At 45.9% G+C, this 21,212-nt stretch overlaps 1 protein-coding gene across 2 annotated transcripts in view; it reads right to left on the bottom strand.

Moving 5' to 3' along the window:
• PCSK6 (proprotein convertase subtilisin/kexin type 6) overlaps positions 1-21,212 on the bottom strand; it is a gene marked incomplete at its 5' end in the record, with an annotated part of 176,723 nt that overhangs the window by 83,525 nt on the left and 71,986 nt on the right. For both annotated transcript variants that reach the window (XM_080914064.1, XM_080914065.1), the window contains 2 exons: positions 790-1,002; positions 6,888-7,060. In XM_080914064.1, coding sequence (XP_080770190.1) covers positions 790-1,002; positions 6,888-7,060 — 386 coding nt within the window. The remainder of the gene's footprint in view (positions 1-789; positions 1,003-6,887; positions 7,061-21,212) is intronic.

Below are 21,212 nucleotides of genomic sequence, written 5' to 3'. Positions count from 1 at the left end.
TGTCTAAGCAGCAAAAGGAATGGAAAGATGCTGGTGAGTGTTCAAACCAAACTACGCCTGGCTAGCTCAACAGGCCCATTTTACAAAACATCTATGCAGTAACTTAATGACTATGCATTTGAATTCTACATTAATTTAAACTGGAACTCTCCCCCCTTTTTAAATATAGGAAAGTATGTATAGAAGGAAGAAGCATACATTTCATCCCTATACTAAAAGAGCTATCATTTGAAAGATGAACCATTGGCTCAGTGGTGTAGTCCTTGCCTACCATAGGTTTAACCACCACAAAGAAGAAGAAAACCAAAACCAAAAGAAAAAAAAAAAAAAAAAGGACTGCAATGATCAGAGCTGGCAAACTCTGTGGCTTTACTTCCAAGTGTCTAGGGCATGTCCCTTGGCAGAAGAGAAGCCTAGAATACTTGGGTTTCCAAAATGTTTCAGCATAAAACCAAAGCTTTCTATTTTGTGCATCCGAGTAGGACTGGTCTACTGGACTCTGGGATGTGACCACAGAATTCCAGAGAGCTAAAAGGAGAGAGGATAAAGACGAACCCCATTCTTAAATGACATTTTTAGGTCTTTAAAGTCCCAGAGGGCTTAATTGGCATTTCTGGGCATGGATGAGTCAAACATCTTATAAAACAGTAAAGTCTAAGGCTGGCTGCCAAGGCACTGGGGTTGACCTCCTTCATGGATAGATAGGCTGGGACCCGAGATCCAACAAAATGGTCTTCGGCTAACTGGCTTTTGGGAAAGGGAAGCCTCAGACCTTACGAGAGAACTTACGATCTTCCGTTCATAGAAGGCTCCGCTGCTGTAAGTGGTAGCCAAGGTGGAAGCACATTCCTCCAGGTACCAGGGTTTGTGTCCGTTCTCAGTGGTGCTGCTCACGGAGATGGTGTAGATACTGTTGGTGTAGCCATCACAGGAACAGTGGTCCCCTTCTCTCCCACCATTCCCAGAGGCCCATACAAAAATGGAGCCCAGACCTTGGCGGCCCTACATGGAAGCAAAAACAGATGTTAGTGACTGTTAGGGACACCATGGAAGCATCTCACACCAGTCTGCCCATTCCACCCTCAGCCTGTTCCTCCACAGGGCTGTGAAGGTTGCCCGGAGATCATCTGGGTCCTGGTTTTCCAAGGATTTTGTTGGTTTTCAGTGGAGCTGTTTTGCCTGTGTTAACAGAGTTAAGACCACAGATACTCAGAACCCTGGCAAGGAACGGGCCAAAAGATCTCTCTGACCTTCATAGGACTACCCTAGTGCAAAGGCTCTGATTCCCATTACCATGGATAAGTGGATGAATGATAAAGCAGTCTAGTCAGATGACAGCATCAACCCAGGCTGGTGGCTTCACTGGTTCACCAGGAACATGAACCAGAGAAAGCTCATGACAGTGACTGACCAGGCAGGTTCCTGCAGCTCTGTTCTATACCACATCCATGGGATCAATGGTTTCTGATAAAACTTTGTGTTATCCTAGCCACAAACACTAGGTAATGATTAGTTCATGGAAGACTAGATTAAGTCAGTCCCAACAGCTGGACCGGTAGTTGGTGCACAGCAAAAATTGGACCTTCTGGGCTCTTAACATAGGGAGGGGACTGACACTAAATCCAAGCAACCACTCAGTTTAAAGACATCTTTCAAGAAGATTCTATGACTCAATCCATCTATCCCTTCTCAGAGTCCAGGTTGGCCCACCTCCTCTGGAAACCCCAGGACACTCTCTTTTGCATACTTAAGAGACCAGTTCTAGGCTAAGACTCCCAACAAAACCCATAGGGAGGTTCCTAGTGCTCTGCTTTCTGCATCTCCAAAATGGGCTCAAGAGCTTACCACAAAGGTTGTCTATACTTCCAACAAAGGTTAACTTCTGGCTCAGCAATTTAGAGCTATTGTTCTTGCAGAGGACCTAGGTTCAGTTTCCAACAGCCACTGGGTGGCTCACTATCATCTGTAACTCTTGTTCCTGCAGGTACCAGGCAGGCATGTGGTGTGTATAGATGCATGGAGGAAAACCATTAACACACACATACACACACACACACACACACACACACACACAGAGAGAGAGAAAGAGAGAGAGAGAGAGAGAGAGAGAGAGAGAGATTCTAAGAAATAGGCTAACTTTTAGAAGAAAGGCACATGGGAACAGGTGTGTCTGTGAATTAGGTCACGCCCCGTGTCATGACAATGGCTTACACAGGTGCAGAGAGGCTAGGTGTGGGGAAGGCTTTTGTACCATCAGAGTTTGTGTAAGTTCTCTGTCATGAGTTACATTATGATGCAAGGGCCTAATGATGGCTTTCTCAGAGGATGGCCTCAGCATGAAGCGAAGTAAGAGTCATCAGAGCCAGTTGAAAGTGTCACTTAGCCCATCAGAGCCTACCCCTTAGGAGAAGCATCCAAAAGATAACGCTGCTCTCAATCCTGCACCCAACACAAACCAGTCTCTAAAATGTTCTTTTTTAAAAAGATTTACTTATTTATTGTACACATCTGAGTACAATGCTGCTGTCTTCAGACACACCAGAATAGGGCATCAGATTCCATTACAAATGGTTGTGAGCCACCATGTGGTTGCTGGGAACTGAACTCAAGACCTCTGGAAGAGCAATCAGTGCTCTTAACCGCTGAGCCATCTCTCCAGCCCTTATAAAATGTTCTTATTTCACAAAGCTCAACAATCGCATTATCGAGAAAGTATACGAAACAGCTTCTGTAAACAGACTCAATGTCTCGGCACCGAACCACAAAAAAATCTTGTTATCAAATGTTTTTGAGCCTAGCGGGTGATTGGTCTGTCAGTTAACTTTCTAGCTCTATAACAAGCATACAAGGTAGACCAAGTTATAACAAAAGAAATAAAGAAAGGAAGGAATGAATTAAGTTTATTTGGCTCATAGTTTTGTAGGTTTCAACCCATGACTGGCAGTACCGGTTGATTTGGCTTTTGGTGACATGTCACAATAGAGGTTCATGGAACAGGAAGTTTATTTACTACATGGGAATTCGGGGCTCGGTAGCACAATTCAAGGTGTGCTGGCAGTTACTGGTAGATCTCCCAGTAGTTCCCACCTTCTCCAGTTTCCTCCCCTCTGCCTGAGATCTGCTTGTCTAAGAATTCTCAGCCCATACCTCACTGCTTGGTCCTAGTCTTCCCGTCTGACATAGAGTAGTTACTGCCTGACCATTTATTTAGCTTCCCAAAGGCACCACAGCCTCAATGGCCTCTTTCTCATCTTACTGTAGTTTTCTAGAGATAATTTGGAGGGAGACAGAGAGCAAGGCTATTTTTGGGCTGTAAGAGAGGCCTTTGCTGTCCCCGGAGGTCTTAGGTTCACTTTCCACGTCTTGTATCTGCAGGCGTGCTAGAGGGGATGTTCCAACTCTAGCCATGGACTTGAATTTTCATTCAGGAAAGTCACAAATTGAACATCACCAAACTGCACTGGTATCCCCCCCCCCCCCCCCGAGGGCAGACTGTGGGGACCACCCTCCTGAGGGCTGGTGAGCCTTGGTCGTCTGGACAACAATGCTAGCTGGATTTTTTTTTTTTTTTTTTTTTTTTGGTTTGTTTGTTTGTTTTTATCAGTGTTTCATCCCCTTTCTAAGAGGAAATTCAGGGGAAGAGTGAGGCTTCATAAAACCTGTGCCCAGTAATGGCTTCTAAAGCCACCTGACACCCCATCATATCATCTACTGAGGACGAAGCCACATTTTACGGGTCACAAATGGAATGGCATGAAAGAGTAACAGACGGGGCTATGTGCTTTGGTTGGAGGTCAACACATTCTTCCTGGAGCTTTCTCCCTGGTATCTTCAGACAGCTGTGGTTTAAGAGGCCTATAACATACTTCACTTCAGAATGACTAAAATTTAAATGGCCTCTGTATTTTAAGAAAGCATGACAAGAACGAGGAAGGCTGCGTAGCTCCCTTTACATGTCCCTGTTGCCCTGACAACCCAACGAAGCAGCTGCTGCTTAGGGTTCAGAAGGCAAACTTCCCTTCTTGGTAGCTTCAACTTGTGTAAGCTCCATATACAAACCTAGACACACTGCAGTGACTCCTGGAAGACAGTCTGCTCCTCTCTTGGACGAAGAGTTCCCAGAGCTGCATCTTTAGAAAGCATCTCAGAGAAATGCCAGATGTTCCACATTAACACCATTCCAGTCAATGCCTTTTGTGCAGAGAAACGTGACCTCCAACTAAAGTCAGCCTCTCCAGAGCTGAAGCTCGGCTTAATTTTTAGGATGTTTCCCTTGTCATTGGGTCTGAGATCTAAGTGATGTAACAGTGGGAGGGGGGAGGGTGAGTCACGGAAACAAGTGATTTATTTCTTCAGCAATCCCTTGTGGGCTGCGGCTTACTTGGTCACGCCTGTGTCTGCCAGCATATCCCCCCCAGCCCAGCACGTGACCCAGCACGTGACCCAGCACATGGCTTGGCTCAGGTGTTAAGCTGAATAATGGACGCTCTGCCTCTGTGTCGTGCTAAAGTGGTGGGTAGAACAGTCTGTGTTCTGTGGGTAAGCACAGGTCTCGTGCAGTCTGTGTGTGTACACTGAGCCTCTTTTACTTTTTTTCTCGGACAGTTGGACACCTCCCTGCTTCTTTCTGGTTGCCTGTTTCTCAGCATCGGGGTCCTGGGTGCCCTGCTGAAGCAGGACGGTTTTTCCTGTACCGTGGGGGTGTAGGGAGTAAGATGTAGTACACCCCATAATTGAGACATTTAGATAAATGAAGGCACTCCAGGGATGCAGTGTGGTCGAAGGTGTCGAGGCAGGATGCTCTTGTTGCCATAGAAAAGATAACACCCAGCGACCAATTCAGTCCATCCAAGAAAGAAATCAAATGGCAATCAGAAAGAGTCCCGAAGAAGACTGAGATGGGGAAGATGTCTGCCACATCAGCAAGAAGACCCAAGTTTGAGCTGCAGAAACCACTTTAAAAAAAAAAAAATCAAGCTGGTGCAGTGGCCCATATCTGTGATCCCAGTACTGGGGAGACAGAGGCAGGCTTGCTGGCCACCACAAGAGCCAGTTAGCAAGCTCCAAGTTCAGTGGGCCTACTAAGAGACTCTATCTCAAAAAATCAGGGGGTGGCACATGCCTTTAATGCCAGTATTTGGGAGACATGGGTGAGCAGATCTCTGTGAGTCTGAGGGGAGCCTAATCTATATAATGAGATCCCAGAAGTGACGTAGTAAGACCCTGCTCAAAAATGAATAAGTAGGGACTGGAGAGATGGTTCGCAGCTCAGAGTACTTCCCACCTTTGCAGAGGTTCCCAGACCACACCGAGGCTCACAACTGTCCATAACTCCAGACCCATGGGATACAATGCCTTCTTTTGACTCCTGTGGTACTAGGCATACACACAGCATGATAAAATATAAACTTCCAGGCAAACCACTTACACTCATATAAAATAAAAACAAAATCTTTAAGTAAATGAAGAACAATTGAAAAAACTTACATGTACATATACACACATACATATATACACATACATGTTCACACATACACACATACATACATACACACATACATACATACACACATGCATACATACACACATATATACATACACACATGCATACATACACACATGTATACATATATACACACATGCATACATACACACATACATATATACACACATGCATACATACACATATACATACATACACACATACATATATACACACATGCATACATACACACATGTATACATATATACACATACTCGTGCATGCATACATACATACACACATACATACACATGCATACATACACACACACAGAGAGAAAGAGAGAGTGAGAGAGACTGATCCATCCTCTGGGGCAGAACTGCAGCGCAGTGGGAGACAGACAAGCTGCCTCTGTGTTAACTTTGGCACTTTTGCACGAACTTATTAACTATTAACTGTATCTGGATAGCTGTGCATGGGTCACAGTATAATAAAAACTTTAAAAATGTTTGGAATTACATAAACAATAAAGTGAGCTCAATCTTCGCGCCCTTCCCATTCCCATAGGAATCAGAACCACCTGGGCTTCCTGACAGACCTTCCACGACGCCCTGTCCCCTGACAGCATTTGTTAGCCACACCTATACTGTGGGCTGGAGCTCAGTGGGCAACACATGGCCTCCTGAATGCTGACCACAGCTATACCTGACTGCTCTAAGAAACTGTCCTCACCTAGCAATCTGTTTTGCCACCTGCTTGTAAGAACTGGTTTTCGTTCATCTCCAGCTACTCCTTCCCAACCTCATCTTCCTTAAGTCCCCTACCACCCTTCCACACTGATAGTGGGTGAAACAGCGGGCCTTGAGGGTAGGCCCCCTAAGATGAGCCTTCCAGCCTCCTCAGATCAGATGGTAGTCAGTCTCTAGGATGTTCTCTATGGTTTGCCTTTGAAACTGTAACTGTATTTGTTGGGCAGTGTGCTGGTGAGAGTGGGGGTATCTAGGGGACAGCTCCCTGATGTGATGAGGCTCTAGATTAGGCACACCCCATGATAAACAGAAAGCTTCATTCGGTATTTCAGCTGCATAGTTCAAGGAGCAGGCCAGGAGATCTGACTGAGCTGCCTCCCGCTACCCAGAGGCCTCTGCAGTCTCCAGTGGAGATGGCAGGGGCGGTGCGTGCTAAACTGGCTCTCCCTGGACTAGCTATGCCCTTTCACCATTCCCCAGAGCCTCTAAGAGACTTCTCCTTCATTCAAACACTGCAGGGCTTTCCTGCCAGTTTGGTTTCAGGCCATGGCTCATGTCACCACTGATATTTAAATGTTCAAAATGTTTGGTCACCTACCCCCCACCCCAACCACCCCTGCCCTGGGTGCTCCCTGGTAGCCCTGGGTTACTCACACCTTTTTAATGCCATACTCGAAAGCCTGTTTAGCCAGACGGCCAGGCCCGTCCACTGTCTTCCCGTCATCATCTGGCCCCCAACTGGCGCTGTAAATGTCAATGTAGTTGGGTCTGATGCCCAGAGATTTGGCCTCAACCACATCGGTCACATCGCCATCCAGCATCCGGATGCCTGAAAGCATAGGGGAAGCTCATTGTCAGCACTGGGGAGTCTGAGCAAACAGTGAAGCTACCCAAGGACTGTAAGCCGACAAGGCTTAAGAGCCTCAGGAAGCTGGTGCTAGGTCACCAGGACACCAGGACGACACCAGGACACCTTGGCACTAGAAAGTTCTTGTATTGCTAGTTTGGGTTTTGTTTTTCTTTCTTTATTTTTTTTTTTGTTTTGTTTTTGTTTTGTTTTGTTTTTAAGAGATGAGGTTAATATATAGCCCTGTATAGCCCTGGCTGTCCTGGGACTCAAGATATTGACAGGCTGGCCTGGAACTCAAAGATCTGCCTGTCTCTGCCTCCTGAGTACTGGAATTAAATGTGTGACCACCACCACCTGGTAGTTCTGGCTAGTTTTATGTCAATTTGACAGAAGCTATAGTTTGTGGGGGGGTTGTTTGTTTGTTTGTTTGGAGAAGGAAACCTCAATTAAGAAAATGTCCCCATCAGAATGGCCTATGGACAAGCCTGCCACACATTTTCTCAACTGAACATTGATATTAGTAGAGGGCCCAGCCCACTGTAGGAGATCTCACCTCTGGGTGGGTGCTCCTGGGGTGTATAAGGAAGCAGGCTGAGCAAGTCATGGTGAGCAAGTCATGGTGAGCAAGCCAGTGAGCAGTACCCCTCCATGGCCTCTGCATGTTCCTGCTCTACTGGACCTCCTTCCCTGACTTCCTTCAGTGATGGACATTCCTGAGAAATAAACCCTTTCCTCCCCAAAGTGCTTTTGTTCAAGTATTTTAATGACAGTCAAACTGTATTCCCAGAACATTCTGGTCTGAGCTTGTTTGGAGTATATACGCAGCCAGACAAAAGTATTTCCTTAAGTGAACTTTTAGGGAGAATTTTCTATTTACCGTCATATACCTGTGCATACTCAAGAGTGCGTATGATAAATGCGCAGAGAGCAAAGACACAGGTAAACTAAGCCTAGCAATCCAAATATATAACCACTCATTACACCCCTAGTAATGAACAATGCCTTTACTTGAACCCCATAAAAGGTGCCTTCCCCCCAGATAATAAGAGCCCTTGAGTACTCCCATGGCCAGTCTCGAAACTGCATTCTTTTTAAATCTGTACTATAGCCTTGCTGTTGAACAACTCTTCCTTGATACAATCTGTGTGGGCTTTTATTTTACTCTTGAAGAAGAAACACCTGACCCAGACTCCAACCACCATGAGCACGTCCTGAGTCTCCTGAGCCTCTTGGACCTAGGTCTGTGTGCAGTGGCCATGCCTGTCATGGAATCATACCCTCGATCTTAGCACTACTTAGACTTAATAGAAAAGGAGATCTCACGCTCATCGCAGGAAGCGTAATAAACACGGAGTCCGTTCTAATACTTTTCTTTGCCTGAAACATACATTTTTTTTTCTTTTTTAAAAAGAAATATTCCTGACTATCTATGTTAGGAACTGTCGTGCACTCTGCCCCTACACATTAGGCTTAGGTACCCCTTCTTCTGGGGCTCACTTCATCACGGAAGGGCTCTGCACCTCACCTGTACCAGATGCATATAGGTCTCCAAGAACTGAAACTGACTAAACCAGTCACTCATTCATCAACAGAGAAAGACGAGGCAGCTCGCTGCATCTGTGAGTTCTGCACCCACAGACTGAAATCAAAACACAGCTGAAATACTTGGGACCCGCCACAAAGGAAAAAAACAACCTGTCTCTGTTTTATAGTAGGTTAGATAATTTTTCTTGTCACCTCTTCCTAACAATGAACAACAATATTTATATATTATGCATTATCTAGAGATGATTTCACATATACAGGAGGTCTTGAGCAGGTGCTATGCAGATGCTGTACCATTTCATATAAGGACTTCAGCCCAAGCCCTTTGGGATCTCTGTGGTTTCCAGACCCAGTCTCTGTGGATGCTGAAGAGTCTACTGTAGTACCTGCTGTGAACCCTGGGGTCAGTCTACCTCTTCTCAACAAAAACCGGAGCAGAGACCTCCCTTTGTACAGGGACACATACCTCATCATGAACTAAACTGCAGACCTACTTCACCCTACTCACGGGACACCCTGTGTCATGTTGCTTCTGGTGACTGGCCACTGAGCCCAGAACCTTACTACGTGCCTCCAGTTTTCTCGTCTATCTTCTTGTTCAGTAGCACATCGGTGACGAATCACTAGATAGACTTTATTATTTGCCAAGTTGAGACTTTCTTCCCTATGGTGAATTGGAAGATTCAGCGTTTCTTTTCTTTAACCAGTTTTTAAAGTTCAGGTTCCTCTAACACCAGGAGAGCACTGTCCACGGAATCAACTAAACAGGGCTCATATGGGCGCACAGAGACCGAAGCAGCAACTACCGAGTGCGTTCGAGTCTGCCCCAGGCTCTTTACATATCTATCATGGTTTTGTAGCTTGGGAGTCTTGTGGGACTCCTAACGGTGGGAATGGGGGTGTCACTGACTCGTTTGTCACCTCATGGGACCTTTATCCTCCCACTGGGTTGCCTCCTCCAGCTGGGTTGTGAGGGTGTGTACTGAACTTGTCACGCCATGTTCATGACCTGCTCTTTGCTAAAGAGAAACAGAGGGGCAGTGGATCTGGGAGAGGGGAGAGGTGGGCAGGGATATTGGGTGGAGAGGAGGAAGGAAAGGCTATGGTTGGGATGGATTTTATAAGAGAGGAATCATTTATTTTTTAAGAAAGTGCAAGTTCCTCTAATGCAGTGTTTCTCAACCTATGAGTTGAGACCCCAGGGTTGATGGACCCTTTCACGGGGGTTGCCTAACACCATCAGAAAACACAGATACTCACATTATGATTCCTAACAGTAGAAATGAAATAATTTCATGGTTACTACACAGTAATTCTGGGGTTGCCACAACACGTGGAACTGTATTAAAGGGTCATAGCATCATGAAGGTCGAGAACCACAGCTTTAAGGGTTTCTCTATACCATTTGCTTCAAAGTTCCCATGTTATGAACAAGAGAGTCAACTCGGGCATCACTGTGGGGGATCCTTGGGAGGCTGTAGAGTGTAGCGAGCTATGCAGTTGGGGCAGGAGGGCTGCTCTGGGGTACAGTAACCTGGCCTTATGCTTAAGTGGGATACCAGGCTTTAACTGGAAACAACTGTTCTAAAGGTGTGGGGAATTCTACTTGAAATCATTGTCAGAGAGATTTATTAGGAGAAAAAAGACTCAGGTGTTGAGGACATTGGAAGTCCGGCAGTGGTGCCCAGAGCCATGTAGGGTGCAGCTAGGTAGGCACAGGCAATTGTGGAGGACCAGGATGGAGTCAAGAGGAGCCTTTCGGTTAAAGTCTGAAGGCCTGCAAAATCAGCAGCATGGGTGGTTCCAGCTCAGTGCCTTGCCTTCTTGCTGGCTCCCCATCTACTTCCTCTCGGCCATCACTGTCTCTGCTACCTGGCTTCCGGTGGCTAGGGAGACCCCATAGCCAGCCAGACAGTAACTTGTGTCGCCTGCTTTAAGGAGAGGCGCTCATTGCAGCAGGCCTCCCTCTGGCTAACAGACAGACAGATGTACCAGGGGTAGCGACCCTGCAAGTTTCTGTCACAGTACAACCTGCTCTATAAGTTGCCAAATGGAGGGAAAGTACCTGGCACACAGTAGGCACCTAATGTGCTCGATTCCACTGAACCTGTTTCTCTACCTGTAAAAGGGGGGGGGGTCATAATTTCAATAACTAATTTCTCCCTTCCATATTCTCTAAAGGCATACTGTTTGTTATCTATGAAGAAAGACATTTGCATCCCTGCTAGTTATAAAGTCTCATAAAATAATGGAACCTATGGGCCCTACATGTAAGTCAAGCAAGAAGATGAGATTCACTAGAGCAGTGGTCTCTACCCATGTTTATGTCTTATTACCCTGCTTCTTGAAGAAAACTGCTTAGAATCTTGGGTCATCCATTACCCTGTCTTTTAGATATGACGGTCTTTTAAATATATGGTGCATATATTTTAATAGCATAGTATTTACTTTTACCTGCCCTGGGAATTAATCCTTTGCTGATTATGTAGATTATAAAGTTTTCCCATGTTGTATTCATAATATATATATATATATATATATATATATATATATATATATATATATATATATTTTTTTTTTTTTTAATTCTGGAAGTTGAACGCAGGGCCTTGTATGTGCCAAAGAAGCATCTGTCACTAAGCTATATCCCTTACTACACAGGTTCTCCATCTAAATAATGCTAAGTGCTCATTTCCTTTGGAAGTCTCCCGAGCCCTGGGGCCTGTGAACATTCACTGTCAGGGCAGCCTCACCCCAGCCACAGCACACAAAGCATTCTGAAATTGTATTCTCTCCTTTTGGGGTTCTGAGGTGGCCATGAGGCACCATCCTTTCCCACGCTCCAGTCTGCATGCCCAACACTTCTTCACTCCATGGCTGTTTCAGGGATGCTGGGCCCAGGGAGCCAGTTCATTCAGCCATAACAGTGCAGGAGTAAGCAGTGGACACACACAGGCAAAGCAGCTCACGGTAGGGAGGTAGCCAGGGTCAAAGAGTCCTAAGTCAGAAGCATGGACCCAGCCTCTCTGAACCCCATTTTCTACAGCATTTACCAAAAAGACTAGTGAAGACACAAGCTGCAGCCCTTGACTGGGGTTCAGGCATAGTTGAAGAGTAGCCTTGAAGAGTTCATGTGCTGGAAGCATGGAGCAGTGGAGGTACTGTGGAGGCCTAGTTGGTACATGCTGGGAGGTGGTTAGCTTCCGGAGTGTACTGATTTTGTAGGAACTCTTCCCCTTGCAAAGCTCCTGCTCCGATTCTGTCTGCCACCATGTGCTGTAGCCAAGGGGAACCCTGCCAACGTCGGCACCGTGCTGGTCGAACTGCAAGACTCCCAAACTGGGAGCTAACGAAAGCTCCTGTTCGCAAGTTATCCAGACTTAGACATTTGGCTACAGCGATGGAAAATGGACCAATAGGCCCTGGTTCTCAGTCCTGTTCCATAAATGGGGTAGTGTTTCTTTGCCTTTAAAGGTAGCAGCTGGCAGGGGCGAGAGGGCTCCTGGTCACGTGGGTGACCAAAGCCTGTTCTGTGGTTCTAGTGCTGAAATTGAACCTGCTATTCTTAGACTTTTCATACTAGTTATAGATGGTGAGGTGCCTATTCTCAAATGAGAAGAACATGATGCCAGGAGACATCCAAAATATATATAAAAGCATACAAGCAGAGCCACTCCCCCAATGGTTCTCACAACGCCCTCCATCTTGTAGAGGGCTGAATGGAGTATGAGAAGTTAGTATTGAGTGCTGATATTTCCCCAGCACTGACAGTTACCAGCAGAAAAAAAAAAAAAAAAAAGGAAAATATTTTCAATAGAAACTTGCTGTTCAACATTAGCTTTGGATGTGAATGGCTCTCTGCAAATAGTGAGACTGGGGTGAGGGGGGGAGCCATAGTTTCTCTAATGGGGGAGAAAGGCTTGTTTACTATAAATTGCTGGGGACAAAAATAATCTGGACAAGTCATTTGGACGCAAATTAGCTCCTGTTGTTAGCTTGCTGCTGGGTTGCTTTCCTGTGGACAGGATCAGGGAGAGTGAATGCAGGGTAAACATGGCTGACTCTGGCAGCTGGGCTGTGGATCCCAGGTGGAGGAGTAGACAGACATCTGGCAGCTGGGCTGTGGATCCCAGGTGGAGGAGTAGACAGACAGGTAAGGTGTTGAACCTGGCATGTTTCTGTCTGAGGGGAAGAAGAGACGCGCTGTCCACCAGATAATTCTAGGTGCTCCTATAAATCAATCCTGGGGAGCTCTGGGCAGGTGTCCTTCCTTTCGGTAATGTATACAATCCTATTAGGTTGACTAAACCTAACAGTTGAAATGCCCTGGAGAAACCTGGCTGAAACCATGGTTTTAGAAGTCTATGAGTAAAAGTTAAAAGAAAACACCAATTTTTCTCATAGTAATTCATCTTTCTTCCCTGTTTCTGATTTATATCATGACTGTCTGGACAACAGGCTGGTATAAAGCAAGGCAAACACAGAAACATTTGGTTGGCTCTGTAAAGAGCATTTGCCATTCAAACTATTTTCTGAGGGAGCTCAACATGAAAAGGAAGAGAAAGAACTCACATACATACACATGTGTGCACGTGTACACACACACACACACACACACACACACACACACACACACGAGAGAGACAAACACACATAGACAACACATACATCTATGAACACACAAAAACACACATGTGCAAACACGCACACACACACACAATGGTCTTATAGGAAAAGTCAGCCATCTTGCCTGCCTACTACTGTCTGGAGGAAGGCAGGGAAATGCCATACCGGGACGATTATGTTTATTGAGCAGTAATGTATTTTGCCTTTAGCAAGTGAGTGACAATGCAAGAGCAATGAACAGCGGCAAGGAAAATGAGATTGTTGCTTCCTACATGTGACAAATAGCTCCCCTCAACAAATCCAACTCATTAATCCTCTGTTCATTTCAGTAAATCCACAGAGAAGTGCCTGTTTGTCTGTTTTCCAGCAAAACTACAGTTTGTTCTATTCCACGGGCAGCCATACATGGGAGGTTTCCATAGTTATTTAAAAGGTCACAAATGGGACAGAAGAGACGGCTCAGCGGTTAAGAGCACTGGCTGCCCTCTCAGACAGCCTAGGTTTGGTTCTCAGGACCCACATGCTAGCCCACAACTGCCTGTATTTCCACTCATAAAAGATCCGCTGCCCTCTTCTTTCCTCCATGGGCACGAGGCACACACATGGTGCACATACATGCGTGCATGCAAAACACTCGCACACATAAAATAAATAGTTTTTTAATGTCCACAGATCTGCAAAACCATCAAGTCCCATAATCCTCTGAGAGCCTGTCAATCTCTAACTATGGACCACCCGACAGCCTTTTTCCAGGAGCTGAGGTCAAGACAAACCTCCAGTCTGCCATTATCCCAATAAGTGGAGACTATGGTGAATCGACATAAAGCCAGGTCTCTGTTGCCTCCCAAGCTACTCTTGATCTCATAACATAGCATTCCATGTCTTCCCAGAGAGGTGCAGCTGCAGCTTCATAACCAACAAGATGAGGCTCCGACAGACCAGGCTCCCATGTTAATCTGTCTTGTGATGCGCTAACACTTGGGGGTCTTATTAACTCGGAAGAGACTTTTCTCTTCAGCCTTGACTAACTTCTAGGCATAAAAAGCGACTCGTACAGAAAAGTATATCTTCCTCATGGAAACCAAGCACCAGTCTCCACTGGCAATTTCCTTTATTCTCTGCTTACAGGGGAGGGCAGTTAGTAAATGACAAGGGACATCTGCTATCCTGCTGATGTCATCCAGAGTAGCCCCGTTCTGACACTGGAAGCAGCCGTCCTATGGAAACAAGCAATGAATGCTTGTCTGACTCCTGCCCAAGCCTGGAGCTTCCCCACCCAGGAGGCCCAGCGTGGTGTGATGTGGACTGTCCTCTCCGGAGCTGTAAGTCACAAACTATCTTTTCAATTAGTGGTAGTCATCCGCTGTCAGACGACCCTGCCAAACCCAAGTAATAATGAAAGCCATACTTCCCTTTTGATAATCGGGTCCTGTTGATGTCTCAAAGAGAAACCGGAAGAGTAAAAAAGCCATAGCTGCTGTCTAGAGCCATAGTTCTAAGCCTTCCCAATGCTGCAACCCTTAAACACTGTTAGTTCCTCATGTTGTGGGGGCCCCTCCCCCAACCATAAGATTATTTTGTTGCTCCTTCCTAACCGTAATTTTTGGTACTGTTATGAATCATAATGTAAATATCTAATCTACACCCCTCAAAGGGGTCATGACCCCAGGTTGAGAAATGCTGGTCTAGGAAGCTGATACCTGCACTGACTGACTCTTGCACGGTCTCCTAGCACGGGGAACAGGACAAGGATCGAAAGGGAATTTTCTAGAGACTTAGCAATTCAGCAAGAGCTGGATGCTTGGGACACAGGGCGGACATCAAGCTTCAGAGCCACATAGGACACCCACATATCTATACCACAGAACAAGAACGGCAAGAAGTACCCCCTCCCGCCCTGAGGGTGTGTAGCTGAGAGAGAGAAAGCCAACTCATGCCCTGAGCCAGCCTCTGAAGAAGGCAACTCGGCAGTGAATATAAGGCATTGAGCAGTCATGACAGGAGCTCCCCTTGAGGAGCTGCTAGTAGAGTCTTTGTTTAAGTCTGACCTTCTCAGGGCCACCAGGAATGGAGGGCCTCCTCAGTGTTTGGGGGATCATCTCTGGAACTCTGACCTGAGTAGCCCAAGATATCAGGAGTCAGGCTCACCTGTCCTCCTGGGGAGGGTGTGGCCACTAGGGTGTGTCTAACCCCTCCTTCTCAGGAGCCTCAGACTAAGCCTAGGAATTTTCAGGCCCAGCAGGCAAGCACTTTAGACAAGAATATGGGGGTTGGGAGGAGGTTAGAGACAGGAAAGTGGGGACCCTTCTTCCTTGACAGCACTGCCCCCCAGAGTCACCAAATCTCCCAGGCCTCCTGTGTATTTTAAATCCTTCTGCTTTGAAGATTAATCTGGAGCTTAACTGGTTGCCTTAAATGCTCACAAGCCTAAACCGCTTAATGGAAGCGCTAATGAGACTAAATCTCAGGACTTGAAATTAACATAATTAACCAATTTATGGGCACAGATTAATTTAGTTGTTATGTACTTAACGTTTTCATGTTTATGGAAGGAAAAAAAATGATTTAGTTACCCAATCAAAACACCAACCAAACAGAAATATGTCTGTTGCTGTTTGCTTTTTCTTCCCAGAAGACAAGACAGAAGAAGCCACACACAGTCAGGGAAGCTGAGCAGGGGGCACTGCTTCAAAGTGCCTGTCAAACTCAGGGTTCTGGGGGTCTTCGGGCCTACACTCACCTCTGCTCTGCCTCTCAGGAACTACCTGACCGTGGAGGTGGCAGGTCACCTCCCTGCTAGGTTTGGTTTCTGGCTGGTGTGAAGTGGCCACAATGCCAACTCACAGGATCCTGCTGAGGGTCAGATGTAGACACAGAAGGCGGTGCTTGGTGCAGCATCTACAAGTAACAGCAGTCAGCAACGGCTGCTTACTGTTGTACTAATAAAAAATATCCTGAGGGCTGGAGCTAGAAAATGAGGTAAATACACAGCTGACCTACCTCTCCTCTGGGTCCAGATCCCCAGGACTAAAAACACAGGAAAGAAGGAAAAGAACAACTCTGGGAAAGTCACACAAGATGTTTGAAGGAACTGAATAGAGATGGGATGCAGGCAGCAGGAGAAAGAACCCTGGAACAAGTCTGCTCGTAGGGGAGCAATTCCACAAGGCTCAAAGCCCTGAGGCCTAGGTGCGAGGTCGGCAGGGACCCTGCCCAAGCATCCCTGTAAACCCACAGCCTAACCACAGGCTGAGCAGGGAACAGCACGGGAGGGAGGTATTCCTGACTCTGAGATGAATCCAGTGAGGGATGGTGTCCTGAGATTAGGCAGCCCACCCAGTACCCTTCCAAAGGACAGGCCTAGTACCTGCCAGGCGACTGATAACCACTCACAGCCAAGAAATCTGTGAGCATACTTGTGAATGTGTAACCAAGCCCAGCAAATATCTGAAGAAATCCAAGCATCAAATTGAAAAGTAACACAGTTAGTTAGATAGATGTCACAGCTCATGCCTGCAAACCAAGCATTGCTGAGCCCAGGGACGAAGGATGGAGAGTCTGGAGCCAGCACGGGTGAATGCAGGCAGCCGGGGGTTCCGGCGTAAGGGTCCGGATGCACAAAACGATGCAAGATGCCATAGTATCTGTGAAAAATCAGCTCCAGCTATCCCGTTTCCAGGAAGATGGGAAAGATCTCATTTCCTCCATTCTTCTTGCTTCAAAAAGCCAACCCTAGAGATGGTACATGAAACAAACAAGAGGGAACTCTGAAAGGCAGAGAGGTGGGCAGGTTGGTTCCGATCTTGCTGTGAAGGATGACATGGTAGTGAGATCTTGGGTCCCGCCTCCTTTTGTTTCTTCTTTTTAACTGGTGTGTATGGTGCTCTGCCTGCATGTCTGTGTACCATGTGACGCAGTGACTACAGAGGTGAGAAGAGGGCATCATACCCCCATGGGGCTGGAATTTCAGATGGCTGTGAGCCACCATGGAGGTGCTGGGAATCAAACCCAGGTCCTCTGGAAGAGAGCCAGTGCTCTTAACTGCTGAGCCATTGCTCAAGCCCCCTCATATCTTGTGTGTGTGTGTGTGGTCCGTGGTTTGTTTAGTTCTTTTGTGACGGAGTATTGCTGGGGCAGGGGATGGCAAGAGCAAGGAGGGATGGGGCTTGCAATGTCCTTACAGTAGCTGTAGTCTAGACTCCTCACCCCTGGAACCTGGATGAAGCTTTCACCAGCTGAGACATAAGAATTCCAACACAGTTCACAGAATTTGTTTTTTCTCCCTTCCTGACTGTGAAACCCACAGTTTTGTAGGAATCTCAATAGAAGCATCCTTAGAGTATTTCTGGTTTTATCTCATTAGACTCTAACCCTATCTGAGGGCATCTCCATAGATGTCCTATAATTCCATTAATCCAAAAAGAACAAAAACAAAAAACAAAACAACAACAAAAAAAAAAGAAAAAAAAAAAAAAAAACGAATCTTAGCAACACTTCTGATGCAGCACAGGAGCCACCAAAATAGCGCCCAATTCTACTGCTCAGCCAGCCCCGTAAAGGCCTCTCTCCCTTGAGAAACAACAACCAGGCACCCACAGAACAACCCTTTCCTAAGAAGCCCACACCTGCTTTAGAGTTTGCTGATTCTTTCCCCAGGAGCCCTTCTCTCTCTCTTTCTCTCTCTCTCTCTCTCTCTCTCTCTCTCTCTCTCTCTCTCTCTCTCTCTACCTCTCTCTCTCTCTCTCTCTCTCCCCCTCCCTCCCTCTCTCTCTCTCTACCTCTCTCTCTCTCTCTCTCTCTCTCTCTCTCTCTCTCTCTCTCTCGATTTATTTACTTATTACATATAAGTATACTGCAGCTGTCTTCATGCACACCAGAAGAGAGCATCGGATCCCATTCCAGATGGTTGTGAGACAACATTAGCTTGCTGGGATTTGAACTCAGGACCTCTGGAAGAGCAGTCAGTGCTCTTAACCACTGAGCAATCTCTCCATCCCTCTTTTTTTTAATATTTAATATTTATTTATTTATTTATTCATTTATTTATTAATGTATATGAGTACACTGTAGCTGTCAGACACACCAGAAGAAGGCATTGGATCCCATTACGGATGGTTATGAGCCACCATGTGGTTGCTGAGATTTGAACTCAGGACCTCTGGAAGAGCAGTCAGTGCTCTTAACCACTGAGCCATCTCTCCAGCACCCCTCTTTCTTTTTTTTTAATGAATTTTCCCCCCACACTAGCTTGTCCTGAAAATCTTTTCTTCAGCCTGGCCATCCATGTAGAAGTTGAAGCTGTGTGTGAAAGCTTTGGTGGTCATTTGTTCCCTGGCTTTGGGACAGCGTAATCTCACATGTGCCTTCCTGTGCTATGCCTGCTAGGGTGACAGTGTGGAACAGTGTCTCTATCCCAGCTGCCCCTGGCATTGCTATGAGTCTCAGGCTGGCCTTGAACTCCCCAGCCTCCAGCCTGAACGTCTCAAGTGCTAGGATTAGAGACACACATTACTAAGCTCAGTTTGCCATCTTCTTTTTAAAATCTCGTTTATTCCTAGATCTAGAGATGAAGACAATGACAACCCAGAAATACCACTGGAAATAGACAGAAGGAAAAATAAGGGAACGAAAACTTTGTTTATCCAGCGTAAGCAACCAGGAAAATTCTAACCTAGGAATCCAACAGGAAATGTTTATAAACAATTGCCCAACCACAGCCAACAGCACAGGGAAGCTGCAGTACTAGCCCACGAAGTTCGGTGGTTAGCCTGGACCACCTGTGAAAAGTATCAAGCCCCCAACCCTAAGCCCAGTGATGTCAGAAAGTGGCAAGAAGAAAGCACGGCTTTGATTAGTCCAGTCACGAGAAGGGTCCCTCTCATGACGTCTTGCAATCATGAAAACTACAGTCTTGACCTCCAGCCAGGCAGATCCAGGTGCTCCTCCCCACCCAAGCCCACCCTCCTGCTCTTCCCTGGAGTTGAATTAAAAGATGTGGTGAGGAGCAGGAGATAACCCCACGGTAATGGAACTGAATACACACCTTCATGCCCATCATGCCTGGGGTGGATGGGGAGGAAAATGGATGCTCACACACCTCTGCCCAATGAGGCTGTAGCCCTCTCTGCAGGAGCCATGTCATGGAGGAAGCTAAGATGGAGTCTCAACACAAAACACACCATCTTTCTAATGAAAATCGCACATCACGCCAAATACAGGTTTTCAATGGTGATGCAACTGTAAAGGCACGCTACAGTGCAGTAACAGGCTGAGAGGAGGCCATGGTAAGAGTGTGCCGACAATCCCACGAATGCATGCTTGGCACAAAGGCCGACACGTTAATGAAGAAGTGGGAATTATCAGCAGAGAGATAAAAGATGTAAGGCACTACCATCAACAGTGAATACACGTCAGGAAGGGGCGGAAGCAAGGGCTGCAGACGGACCCAACAGGGAAAGTTAAAAAACTTAAAGATCTAATATTGATCGGGCCGGAAAAGGACTTGTACTTGCTGTTTTGTGTCAACTTGACACAAGCTGGAGTTATCACAGAGAAAGGAGCCTCAGGTGAGGAAATGCCTCCATGAGATCCAGCTGTAAGGCATTTTCTCAACTAGTGATCAAGAGGGGAGGGCCCAGCCCATTGTGGGTGGTGCCATCCCTGGGCTGGTAGACCTGGGTTCTAAAAGGAAGCAGGCTGAGCAAGCCATGGGAAAGCAAGCCAGTAAGTAACATCCCTCCATGGCCTCTGCATCAGCTCCTGATTCCTGACCTGCTTGAGTTCCCGTCCTGACTTCCTTTGGTGATGAACAGCAATGTGGAAGTGTAATAAACAAACAAACAAACAAACAAACCCTTTCCTCTCCAACTTGCTTCTTGGTCATGATGTTTTGTGCAGTAATAGAAACCCCGACTAAGACAGTACTCAAAGAAGTAAAAGTTAAGGTCCATACAAATATTTCCAAGAGACAAAAATTTACAACCTCACTGGGCATTGCTTCTCCTCTGGGGTTTTCTGCATTATATTCAATAGCTGAGGCTAAACATTGTCTGGTGGTTCTATTATGTGTCTGCCAAGACAATTATAAATATTACACAAGGAGAGAATAGTGTAAAGGAAAGGGGCCTGCACCTCACCCAAGCTGTGAGATAATTAATTATTCATAGCCTGATTATATGGAATTTTTATACAGTAAAACAGACTATAGATAAATCAATAAATCAAACTGGGATATAAGCAGTGCTTAATCACCCTTCAGGGAGATGAGAGAAAAGGACAAATATATCTACAGGAAGCAAAAATCTTACAAGTCAAGCATGGTGTGATCAGACAGTAAGAGCAAACACTACTGTTGTGGACAAGCCAAGTTCAGTTCCCAGCACCCACATCAGGAGGATTACAAGAGTCTGTAACACCAGCTCCAAGAAATCTGACAACTCTTTTTGAACCACAGGGGAATTGTATCACATGCACAAATCCACACACAGACATATACATGCACACAGAGTTTAAAAAATTAAAGATAAAAAAGTGTTAGACTTAAGCCCTAACATATCAATAGTGACATTAAGTACTCAAAATAAAGTAAGTCATAATCATAAATTGGTAGTGCAGGTTTAAAAAAAAATACATGCTTGGATATATATTCTTTCTCTACATATAGGAATATAACCAATCCAGGCAGGTTTGAAATGAAATGATGGGAAAAAACAGACCATACAAGTAATCATGAAAAGGAAGCCTGAACATACTAATGTCATAGAAAGTAACACTCAAAGTGGAAGAAGGGGAAAAAGATGGAGCCATCTCTTCTCAGCAACACTGAATGGTAAAGACCATGGGTAGAGACTTGGGTTTGAATTTCAAATCCCTGCATCAGGCAGCTATTACAATAATCACAAACTCAGAGAGAATAAAAAGCCCATATAGACAGTGACCATGATGAATGACAATCAGACCC

This window comes from Micromys minutus (genome assembly GCF_963924665.1).
Source record: "Micromys minutus genome assembly, chromosome: 3".
NCBI classification, from domain to species: domain Eukaryota; kingdom Metazoa; phylum Chordata; class Mammalia; order Rodentia; family Muridae; genus Micromys; species Micromys minutus.
The sequence above is the reverse complement of the archived record's forward strand: the minus strand, read 5'-3'. Positions and strand labels throughout refer to the sequence as shown.